Source organism: Antedon mediterranea, chromosome 9 (assembly GCF_964355755.1).
Source record: "Antedon mediterranea chromosome 9, ecAntMedi1.1, whole genome shotgun sequence".
NCBI lineage: Eukaryota > Metazoa > Echinodermata > Crinoidea > Comatulida > Antedonidae > Antedon > Antedon mediterranea.
Window position 1 is genome coordinate 19,262,870 of NC_092678.1, and position 12,991 is coordinate 19,275,860.

The following is a 12,991-nucleotide window of genomic DNA, read 5'->3' on the forward strand; positions in this document are numbered from 1 at the left end:
GTAGGGTAGTGAAATATGGGGACAACTAAACAACAAAAAAATTGATGATATTCAAAATAATTTCTGTAGATATGTTTTAGGGGTCGGGAAATAAGCCACAAATGTTTCAATTAGAGGAGAATGTGGACGATTCTCTTTATCAATCGAAAGTGTACTCAATGTTATCCGTTATTGGGTAAGACTAGTAAATATGAACGAGGACAAATATGCGAAGAAATGTTATAAATCTCAACTTCATAAAGCACAAAATAATAGTAATTGTTGGGTAAGCGATGTAAAACATATGTTATGCTCTATTGGTCATGGAAGCATATGGTTTTCACAAAATAATGTCCTTGATAAATTTTATATAATTAATAAAATAAAAGAAAGGCTAACCGATATGGAACGCCAATCCTTTCATGAAAGCATAAATATTTCTTCAAAATTAAGATATTATAAAATGTTCAAAAACAATTTCGGAGTAGATGGATACTTACTACAGACCCTTGATACTAGATATAAGCGAGCTTTAAGTCAACTAAGACTGGGCAAACTTCAACTAGAGGTAGAAAAGGGAAGATGGAAAAGAATAAAGCGCAGCAATAGGTTATGTAAAATATGTAATATATGAAGTTGAAGATGAATATCATTTTGTTACGGTTTGCTCTCGTTACAAGGAAATCAGAAAAAAATTATACCTTCTTTATTTTTTGAAAATCCTAATACTTTTAAATTCTGCCGTTTAATGTCATCACAGGATCCAAAAATTATTGATAATCTATCTAAATATATTTATCATGCTTATAAGTTAAGATATATGTTTTGCTTAGAGAACGAAATTAATTAATTAATTTATCTTGTGACCATAAATTGCTTTATTTTTCAATGTAATTATTATTTTGTTAATAACTAGGGGCCAAAGGCCTAAAGTAAATAAAGTCAGGCGATAAGCCTGAATGAATGAATTATTCTTTTACCTCATATCATTTCTGTATTTTATTTTGTATTGTATTGCTATGGAAGAAAATAAATGTTGTTTGAAATGAAATGAAATAGTGAAGGCTCTAAATATATCGTTTATACAAAATATATATTCAAGTGACGTGAAATGAATGATGGTCCAAAATATCTTTTTTTTTCCGATATGCAACGCGCAAGCTCCGCTTTTTTTTTTTTAAACAAGTTGATCTGCATATGCGTGAGTAGGCCTACAATCGCCAAACGAAAACATTACCGAATGCCGAATGGTATCGAAACACGGAAGAATAGATAAATGTGCGCAGAATAATTATGAAGACTAAAGGTAAGATTATATTAACGGTAAAATAGCTAAGATAAACACTGTAAACAAAGATCCCTTTGAACTTGACGAACGGGAGCACTTGTTTTCTTCAACAATTTCATTCTGAATGTCAATCAAATTGTCCAAACTTTTGTCTCAACATAACCATATCTTCGCCCCTTTAAGAAAAATAGTATAATACTTTCTAACAAAATTGTGCCCAATAAGTTTTTAGATAGTAATGTTTTATTTTCTACGGGGTGGAGACATTTATTTTACCAACACAAATGCAAAGTGTTGACTGCATATATTAATAGTAACAATTGATCAAATTAGGCCTAGCGCCTACTTTCCATATTCATAATTTTAGAAAAGCTGAAAAGTGTTATGAAATCAGAAGGGAAATGTCGTCGATAATTGCAGTCCTAGAATTTCATTTTAAGTATATCCCTCAGGCAAACTGTATATAAACATTATAACCATACCTCCTCTACAAATTAATCCTCGTGAAATGCATTGTGACCAGAATGGTTTGAACAATAAGACATACGGGGCGCTTCTTTCCACCACTTTCTTAACATATCCACTCTTTCCTTTGTCCAATCTAACTCTTGTAAAGCTACACGGAAGCTTTTGTTCCTAACATCAAGGAAACGGGAAGGAAAATGCTATTATGATAACTTATTAACATAAGCGCTAATTTTTTTTCTCTTTTGTGGGGGCAACCCACTTTTATTGCAATGATAAACAATATGGTGATGGTTACAGTATATATGTCTATCTATCTATTTATCAATGAATATTTAAGTGATATTACACAGACAGAGGTTAAAAGATTATATAAAATATTTTGATATTGTGTTGAAATCTAGATAAAACAAACATGTATACAGAGAAAATTTATATTACAGAGCTAAAACGATATAAAGATTGATATTCAGTATTAAAAAGAGATTCGATATAATATAAATATATATGATAAAATGGTATTGCATTATAAGATTATATAGTCAGACTTCAATACAATTTCTGTTCACCTCCTGAAGTATTTACATCCTTTTTTAGTCTTTAAAATAATGTAAAACGTTTTATAATATTTTATATTTGTGCAATGGTCCAATTAATTTTATTTGGTAAAAGACGAATTATTCTCATGACATTATTTTGGACATTCAGTATTTTGTGTGCTATTGGATATTTTAAGTTGAACACTATCAATATGTTACGAAAGTGCTATAAATAGATAACATAACGACGATAACTAACGATCCCTTCAAACCGGTGGACTGAGAACATTTATCTTCAAAAACAATTTCATTCTGAATGTCAATTAAACTTTCCAAACTGCCTGTCTTTATGTAACCATCATCATCAGCCTAAAAAAAACAATTTTTAATCGAAAGGTCCATTTTGTGTTAAAGTTAAGAATGTTGGTCATGACATTTCACTTGAAATTGAACATTGAACATATTATGTTAAAGATATATTGTCCTCCTGAATGGTTATTTTTTAAATTTTTTAAAAAATATGCCATTTTGATGGTGCATAATATTTATTCACTTTGACCAAAAAAATATTTACATGAAAAACTGTAATTTAAGCACAAAATAGTAAAATTGGTTGCCATGCCAGCAAATGAGTTTTGTTTAAATTTAACTGTTTGTTTTATTTTTTTCTTTCTTTTATTTACCCATAAATATAAAGTAAACATTGTAAGATAAATAAAACATTTTCGTAAGTGAAACATTAGTTTTTTTCTGCGAAAATGAATAACTTTATTAAAACGAAAAAATAGCCCATTCAAAGTCTGATTTATTAATCTTTGTTTTTCATATTTTTGGGAGACAATACATCTTTAAAGTATTGTTTAAATTGACAGCGGATGCACATGCGTAATTAGCATGTTCTCGTACCTCTTTAGGGAATGCAATGTGACCAGAATAGTTCGTACAATACGAAATACGAGGCGCTTCTTTCCACCATGCCTTCACAACATCTACTCTTTCCTTTGTCCAGTCAAAATCTTGGAGTGTTTCGCGCAGTGTTTTGTTTCTTTTTTAAAAAAGTAGAGAAAGGAAAAAATACAATCAAGCTTTAAACTCTAATAAATGCCTAAAATTATCGCCATGTTACCTAACACATGGAGGAAATATATCCTAATATAAAGCAGTTATTTTAGTTTAAATGTGATAAGCTGCAAATAATTTTATATAAAATTATATTCTCTCTAAGTAAATTGATTTTTTTTACTGTAGTTTGTTTTTCTCACGAGCGCCAATAGCGGGCTTTCTGTTGATTTGACTCGAGTAAAGGTATGGCACTCCATATGTTCCACAATAACTAGAATCTTGCGTGTACGATAGCTAGCTCTTAACGTAATTTAAAACATATGAAAAGATGGCAATGAAGATAGGGCCGTGAAAATAAAAGACATTTACAGTAACAATATTTTAAACGAAACGTTAAACCTACCGCTCTTATTTGAAACTAACAACTCGATTCAAGATGTAACCGGTACAACGGATGTTTTCACTGAAGACTGTTCAATATTTCAAAGACATGGTCTAAGTATTTTAAGTCTTAACATTGTTTCACTTATAGGTAATTTTGACAATTTTAAACACATTATAGAAAATAATGAAATTGATGTTATATCTTTAAATGAAACTCGCCTTGATTATACTATTAGTAATAATGATGTACGTATAAATGGCTATGATCTCTATCGTAAAGATCGTAACAGGGAAGGTGGAGGAGTTGCTGTGTACTTAAATCGCAACGGGAAGACTACTCATAAGTTAAGACCAGATCTTATGAATGAACATTTGGAAATGTCTATTATTGAAATTAAACAACTAAATTCAAAACCATTCCTCCTTTTATCATGGTATAGACCCCCAAATTCTGATATGCAGATCTTTGAGAGAATAGAAAAAGTACTAGAGAATGTTGAAAGTACAAATTTAGAATATATGATAATTGGGGATGTAAATTGTGACACTCATTCTAAAAACCTATCTTGTTATACTAAAAAATTAATTGATATTGCTAAAAATTTTCATCTAACTCAATTAATAACTGAGCCAACGAGAATCACAGAAAATAGTAGTACTTTAATAGACCATATTTACACAACAGTTCCTAATAGTATCTCCAAATCAGGTGTTTTACATACAGGTATCAGTGACCATTCTGCTATCTATGTAATTGTTGGTAAACAAGAAAAGTGTAAAGCTCATAAGCATAAATATAAAACAAGTAGAAACTACAAACATTTTAATGAAAATGAATTTAAAAGGGATATTGAAAAAATAAACTGGCAAGAAATTCAACATTATAATGATATTGATGACGCTACATATTTTTTCGAATCTAATTTTCTTAAAATTGCTAATGATTATGCCCCGCTAAAAAAGAAGAGGGTGCGAAACAAAACTAGTCCTTGGCTAACAGATGATCTAGTTAGGTCTATGCGTGAGCGTGATGTACTAAAAAAGAAAGCATCTAAAACTAATACACCTGAAATGTGGGCTCAATACAAACTAAGTAAAAATAAGGTAAATGCTGAAATAAAGAAATGTAAAAAAGAATATTTTTCTAAACAATTAGATACAAAAGATTCAAAGAAAATATGGGAAACTTTAAGATATATTGTCCCAGCAAAGAGTATAAACACTGAAATATCAAACTTAAAAACAAATGATAACAAACTAACAGCAGACTCTTCTAAAATAGCCAACAATTTAAACAAATATTTTTCTAAAATAGGACCTGACCTTGCAAAAAACATCCCACCAGAAATTCCTAGATTACTTATTGTAAATAATACTAATCAAAGTAGGGACCTACTTAAATTTAGTTTTGTTAATCAGGAATATATTTATAAACAATTAAACGCACTCGATGTTAGTAAAGCGACAGGCTTAGATGAGCTTCCAGCTAAAATGCTTAAGTTGGTTATTGATCAAATCGTTGGACCTCTCACTTATTTGGTAAATCTCTCACTCTCAACCAGTACTTTTCCAAAAAGATGGAAATGTGCCAAAATATGCCCAGTGTTTAAGGGGGGAGATAGGACTGAAGCTAGCAACTACAGACCCATATCAATTTTACCGATTCTTTCTAAAATTATCGAGAGGGTTGTATTTGATCAGGTCTATCAATTTATTAACTCAAAAAATATGATTTATGCTTACCAATCAGGATTTCGTCCTAATTTCTCTACTGTATCTTCATTATTAAACATTACAGAAGATTGGATAAATGATATTGATTGTGGGAAGTATATAGGTTTAGTCATGCTTGATCTGAAAAAAGCTTTCGACACGGTAGACCATACCATACTTATAGACAAGCTTAAATCATTTAACTTAGATGTCTCTATTATAAATTGGTTTAAAGACTATCTTTGTGATCGTACGCACTTAACACAAGTAAATGGTGTCCGATCAGATAAATGCTATAGTAATTGTGGAATCCCCCAAGGATCAATTTTGGGACCACTCTTATTTATACTTTATGTAAATGATCTACCAAAGCATGTAAATAGTGTACAGATTAGTATGTATGCAGATGATACAGCTCTTTACTTTGCATCTTCTGATATAAATGAAGTACTTGCAAAAATTAATGAAGATTTAAAAAAAATCAAATCATGGCTAGCAAGTAACAAGCTTAGTCTAAATGTAAATAAAACTCAGTGTATGTTTATAGGAACACAACAAAGGCTTGCAAAATTAGCAAACATTGATCTAAATTTAAACATAGACAATGTTCGGCTACAAAGAGTAAAAAGCTGTAAACATCTAGGTGTTGTTATTGATGAATATTTACTGTGGGATAAACAAATAGATAATGTTAAAAGTAAAGTATTGCCAGGCTTGTACTACTTAAAAAAATCTTCAAATCTCGTCCCAAAACATGTATCTTGCTTAATGTATAATAGTATTATCTCTCCACAGTTTAACTATTGTAATATTGTGTGGGGCAGATCAAATAAAAAAAATACTAATAAACTACAAATGCTACAAAACAGAGCAGCCAAAATTATTACAAAAACAAGGAAATACGACTCAAGTACACAAGCCCTGCAAAACTTAAACTGGATAAATCTTAATACTCAACTACATAATAATGAAGCCAAAATGTTATATAAAATATTCCATAATCAAGCACCACCATATCTAAACGAACTATTTACACCCAAACTAGACACATACAATACAAGATCAAAGGATGTATTAAAATTGGATAAACCCAAAACAGAATATAAAAAAAAAAGTTTTTCATATCATGGTGCTAGTTTATGGAATACTCTAAAAAAACCAATGCAAAATGCCACAAATTTGAATACTTTCAAAAAATTATTGGTGTGATTTATTATTTATTTTGTACTCTTATCACAAATGTAATTAAGGTTTCTGTTCATATATTTTTGTTCTCTAATTTGTTATTTTTAAAATTTGTTATTTTTAAAATTTGTTATTTTTAAAATTTGTTATTTTTAAATGTGTAATGTACTACTGTTAGTTGATCACGGCCTTGTAGAAGAACACCTTTATGGTGACACAAGCTTTTCCGTGTTAAAATAAAGTATTTATTATTATTATTATTATTATTACTCACTTTAGGTCACCTAAGTTAAGATTTTCCTCTAAGGAATCTGGTTGTGGAGCATTGTAACAACTTTCGGCATTAGCTTTCGGATAGTAAAATAGGAAAGCCAGACACATTTCCTCCGTTGCCGCCAATCCTCCCTAAAACATTCATTTTAAATTACATAATAATTATTTTGAACTCCAGTTTTTGAAGTAAAGTTGTGAAGTGTGGTTATGATGCTCCAAGGGTCCTGGGTTCAAGCCCCGTCACATGTCAGAATCTTTTCTAAGATTAAATTACAACTTCCCAAAGACTTGTAATAAGACTTTGTTATTTATAACATCTTGTGTGTATGTTTTTCTTGTGAACCTCTGAGGGTCCCTAATGATCAGCAATTGCTGGATTGATCACGCTCATTAGATATGGTAAAAAAGGAAGCTAAAACACGCTAAGCATGCTTTCCACTATTGTACTAAAATACTCACAGAAATAACCTTTGTTCTGTCCATTGTATTATATGTACATTCTACTAATAGATCATCTTCCTGTAAAAAATAAGACAAAACATTTAGATTCTTCTTCTTCTTCAAGATTTAACAGTCAACTGCACGACATATCCCCTCCTCCAAAGCCTCCATTTACATATCCTTAACCAGTTCTTTACATTCGGTGCATCCAAACACACGTATTTTACTTTATGTATTCAAAAGTAAAAACATTACCGGCTTTACTATCAAATGATCTTTTAGGTAACGAAATTCTTGGAGATCGAAGTCGTAGGCAGAATCTTTGGCAATTTCTCCAATGTATTTTCCATTTCTATAATGTGTTGCTCGCATTCCAACTCCTGTAAAACAAATTAATCAAACACATTATCTTGAAAGTGGAACTGAACACCACGTAACGGTTGAAAATGGCTGAACCTCAACTCGTGTATTGGGTTTGTGTAATATAATTGAGTTATAAAGTAAAGCTGTGTGCAGCCATTATAGTATAGCCAATATATCACAAGTTACATTATTATTTTTCTTTTGATTTTGGTTGTATCATTGTAAAACATTAAAGCAGACTCTTCAATAAAAAAAATTTGCTAAATAATTACATTTATACACGTTAAAAATGCAGTTACTGCAGTAGAATACTTTTGACATGATACATTAACGTGGTATTCGTAGGCTTGTAAAGGTTTATCGCAAATAGCGTGAGCGATGCATGATGGGAAGTGTTTGGGAGCAATAGCGCCACTAACAATATATAAAGTTTTTATTAGACGGTGACGCTATTGCTCCCAAACCCAATTCCTATCATGCATTGTGCACTGACGTTCCTTGCGAAATCAAGCTATTTGCGATAAACCTTATTATTGTTCACAACTGTTTGTATGGTATTGGATTTGGATATTATCAGTTGTTCGTTTATAAAATGAAATGTTAAAAACCTGCTAAATGCGCATGTAAAAAGACTGCAAAAACCTTCAATTCGCCTTCTTGGAGAAACTACAAAATAAAACAAAATATATTTTGAGCATGAATTATTACAACTAAATGGCATTTCAATAACAATATCAACATGCATTTAATAAAGAAAAATAATCCATCTAGATCTAAAATCTAAAAATAATAGTAGGCCTATTATTATAATACTACGTAAATGTATAATGTTATATGCGAAATAAAGGAAAAGAATGAATAAATATCTACCTCGGTTAGGCACTTAGAATCGCAGGATCCGTGGACTAGAAACGCCTCCTCTTTTGGCGGGATTGGACCGAATGCAAAAACTGCAGCACCTACCGTCAGTAAACTCGAATCATATTCACGTATGATTGGAGTGTAATGAATTCGTACACCAGAGTTATCTTTAACCCCTAAAATAAAAGGATACCACCATTAGTGGCGAATTTGAGTAGGCCCCTATTGTGGAAAGTGCGAAAGGCACCGACTGCTCGACTTTGTGTTACTTTACTTCGCTTATTTATGAAAGCCTAGGCGTAAACTTAATATAATAATTAGTTTTTATTCAGATTTCATTCTTTCAATCGTATTGCCATTCACTAATTTGATCAATACTATTACAAGAGAAATGTTCTTGTCTACTAAAAGATTAGTTAAATGAAAAATTCTAATTGTTAGGTAGGTATGCTATTGATGTTGCTTTTGCTTATGATTTTTATGTTTATTTAGAGATCTTTGGGGATGTTGCCCATTTCTTAACAAAAGAGCAATACCTGTAAGTAGCTGTGCATTGTCATAGTGCACGGTAAGTTGCAAATACTTGACTGAATCTTCTCCAGCTATTCTGTAACCAACGTTTTCTGGAAACTCTAAAGACTGAATATTTTTTTAAGAAAATGCTTAAATAATTTTGTTATTTGCATTTACTATTTAAATAACTTTATAGAAAACATTCTTATTTATTGACATAAATAAATATGTATTTTAACGGTACTCTATAATGATACCTTTGGGCGGCCATTAAAATACTTTTGCGAGAACTTTGAAATGCATATAAATCTTCACTTACCCCTCCCCCGATGGCCCATGCATAAATAATTTTCGAACACGAGCTGAATTGGTACATAGCATCAACGTAGTGCAAACTCCTATTGCCAGTGATGTTTGTAAGCCCATAGCATTCCTTTAGAACTAAGTGATGAACGATTCCTTCATTACCAGGTTGAACGACAGGCTCAATCTACAATTGATTTGTAAGCACATATACCGTTGGAAAATCTCATTAAAGAGTAGGCCTATTGACAACGGTAGACAAAGGAGACTGGATTACAAACATTCTAGGCCTACAAATTTTAGATCTAAGATCAAAAAGGGTTTTTTCCATTTTCTGAAAACAGGAAATGGCGGCTATTTTAGGGGATTTACGAGCACTTTTAGTATCATTAGACATTCTTTTTGGACCAAAAAAAATAGCTTGTTACCAGAAATGTCCAGGTTCAATCATGTTTAATCTATCTTTAATGTTATATTCTTACCCGAATTACATGTTGCGGAGTTGCCAGCTCAGGTATTTCATCGTGGTAGGTCCAATATGTAGTGACTTGGTTGTCGGGAACTATTAACTGAAAACATATGATTAAATAACGTGTCATTTCAGATAATTGTTCAACATTATGTTTTGTGATAAATAGAGTGAGTTACTATAGAGAGGAAAATTGTGAGAAGCAATATAGTTGTTATAATAACATATGAGAGAAACTACAGCTATCTTGTAAAACTACATATTCATAATTATTTCAATACAGAAAACAAGAAAGTATATAAGGAGGGCTAAACTTATCTGGCACACAATTAAATATTCCTTATAAAGTTGTGTTCAATACAGACAATCGGTACATTGTTTATTTATTTATTTATTTATTTGTTGACCCATTCACCTTTGGATCGGTGGCACTCACAGCATGCGGTGCTGTCCAAAAACAAAACATAATTTGAAAAGGAAACCAAAAGAAGGAAAACATAATGAGAAAAAAATATAAAACAATTAAACTATATACAAGTACAATAACAATACAACAAAAACAGTCATTGGAAATATTTCAACGAAGACCGTTTCTCCCATGTTTGCATTTTATTGCTATTTATGGTAAAACTCGAAATATCAAAATGGAGGTACTGTACAGGTAATGTATTTCAGTATCCGTACTCACATTGTCAACCAATATATCAAAACTCTTCGTCCCTTCCGGCAATTCGGTTAATTTTGACGAAATGACATCGAGAAAAACGACAGATTTAACACCCCGTCGTTGAGGGCCATGATATACTGCAGTCTGTCCACCATCGGGATCATCTGGGTGGTACGACCAGATTACTCTAACTGTATCAGACTGTGAAATAAAAACTGTTCGTTATGCATGGCTTAATCACTACACTATCAAACTAGTGATGTTTCCAAATATGGTAGTGATATGCCCAAATATGGTAGTGATATAACATCATCATGTCCATTATATGGGAACATCACCTTTTTTGACACAAAGTTTGATGTAGATAAGCTTCTCCTGAAAAGGAGCGTACCAAAAAGGTTCTGCTGTATTATGGTTAATTAATTAGGCATTATTTCATAATACTATTAAATATTGTATTATGTATATATATATATATATATAATTACTCATTCACTATCTAGGAGTGGTTGCAATGTTTGGTGGGGTTGATTGATTGATCCAATATCGAGTTTTCTTTTTGGACATCGGTTTAGGTAAGTAAAATAAATTATTTGAGATTTCATGGCAAAATTAAAATAATAATCAATATAATAAAAAAAAAATGTTCTTTTTAATAACATATACCGGTATGCTACTTTTAGGTAAAATATACTGATATGCTACTGTACAATATAATAAACTGACAATTATAAACAATCATTGGGTGTTAAGGATCATTTATTTTACACAATACTTACAGTTATATCGTAATCATTGACGTCACAGGTAACCAATTTTCGCTGGTAGCCTATTGTTGTTAGACCATCTGATTCACTTCCGTACAATATCTCGTAATCCTCTAGTGCATCAACTTTAGGTTCTTCGTTACCAATGCCGTGTCGATCCTTAAATATAAAATTTTTGATTATAAGCCTAGGTCAACGTATATAGTTTAAGCGATTTGAAAAGGTATTTATTGGATTAGTTTTTATCATAAAGGAAATGAGAGGACACAAGTCATGGTCAATTGTGTTTTTTTTATTTCCCTGAGTTTTTTTATTTGTATAGTTCTGCAAATTATACATTATATTGGAAATACTATTATGACTTCTATATCCATGGAATTTACCAGTAAAAAATATAATTAAAAAATGTAACAATAATGAGAAAAGCGTGGAAATCAACACAGACTTAACCCGGTTGTCCAGAAGAATGAACTTTACCTTTTTTTAGTTAAACAAATATTTGTACAGAAATCTACTGACTTACTTACAATACATAAATTCGACTCTTAGGAAGCTCTATTCTACGAAATATTCAAATAGGGACATTACTTACAAAAATTATGGGAAACACTTCTCACTCATTATTACACAATGAATTTATTGTAAATAGATCAGGAAGAGTTAGACCACCACGATCAACTAATTCACGTTTTAGACTATCTTTTGTTCCAAATGCTATTCATATTTTTAATTCACGATTTAAGATAAGTTTGTAATACCGATGCCTACTTTATAAGGAAACCAGATTGAAAATATACTTAATCTGAAGCCAAATCTTTGTTTGTCTTAATGTTGAAAATGATATGACTGACTATATCGTTGCATGTATAAACGTATAGGCCTTTATTCATGTTTAAAAAAAAACTAGAAATAATTCTTACTGAAATGAATGGTGTACCATCAACAACCCAAGCCATCATGATGTCGGCTCCTTTCATTCCTCCATTGCTGTTAAGACCAATCCCAACGTAGCCCGTTGTATTCGCACGAACCTCAAATATAATTGTATCATCTCCAACTTTCCAAAATAATTGAACGTTTTCCTCGCTATCAAGAAACACATTGTGATTGAATTTCATCTCACCAAACACACCAAGAGTGCAAAGCAAGAAAACCAGAGAACGCGACATTATCGTCATTATTAACGAAAATAAAATCGATGAACTTCGTTTCATGAACTCTTCAGTAAGATCTGCCAGTGAGAAGTACAGTAAACAACGTAAAAGATTTACCGAACCTTGAAAAGCCTTCGGTCTTCTGATGTTAGTGAGCTTCTGCATCGTGACGGACGTAGAAGAAAGGAGATCGAAAGATAGCAAAGATGCGCATGCGTATTAGGCCAGGATATACTGTTCCGGGCCACTTTAAAAAGGCTAGGTCTTGATTGATTGTGAATGCATTGTGCCGATGCGGGGGAGTTGGGACACAGGTTTAGTTGTTTCTGTGTCAAGGCTACAATAGAAGAAACTCCAAGACCACTGACAAATCGAAAGCTCCATAAAAATCATTAGCTCTTCAGATAATTCAGATAATATTTATTTAGATAATAATGAATGAATATATACAAAATAGAAAAAAGATATTAAAGTGAACATAGATAAAGCAGTAATTGGTAGTCATTATTATCATGGATCCCTTCTAGAAGTTAAAAACTTGTCTCGTAGGGACCCATAACAAAAC

The 12,991-nt window shown here is 31.5% G+C and overlaps 1 protein-coding gene across 1 annotated transcript; it reads right to left on the reverse strand.

The window, feature by feature from the left end:
* Nucleotides 1-6,885: 6,885 nt before the first annotated feature.
* LOC140058283 (DBH-like monooxygenase protein 1) lies at nucleotides 6,886-10,304 on the reverse strand. The gene is made up of 9 exons (XM_072103848.1): nucleotides 10,254-10,304; nucleotides 9,852-9,938; nucleotides 9,386-9,556; nucleotides 9,090-9,192; nucleotides 8,563-8,729; nucleotides 8,301-8,358; nucleotides 7,585-7,709; nucleotides 7,348-7,407; nucleotides 6,886-7,020 (listed from the first exon to the last, which is right to left on the reverse strand). The coding sequence occupies exons 1-9, from the start codon at nucleotides 10,302-10,304 to the stop codon at nucleotides 6,886-6,888; spliced, it is 957 nt and encodes a 318-aa protein (XP_071959949.1).
* Nucleotides 10,305-12,991: the final 2,687 nt, after the last annotated feature.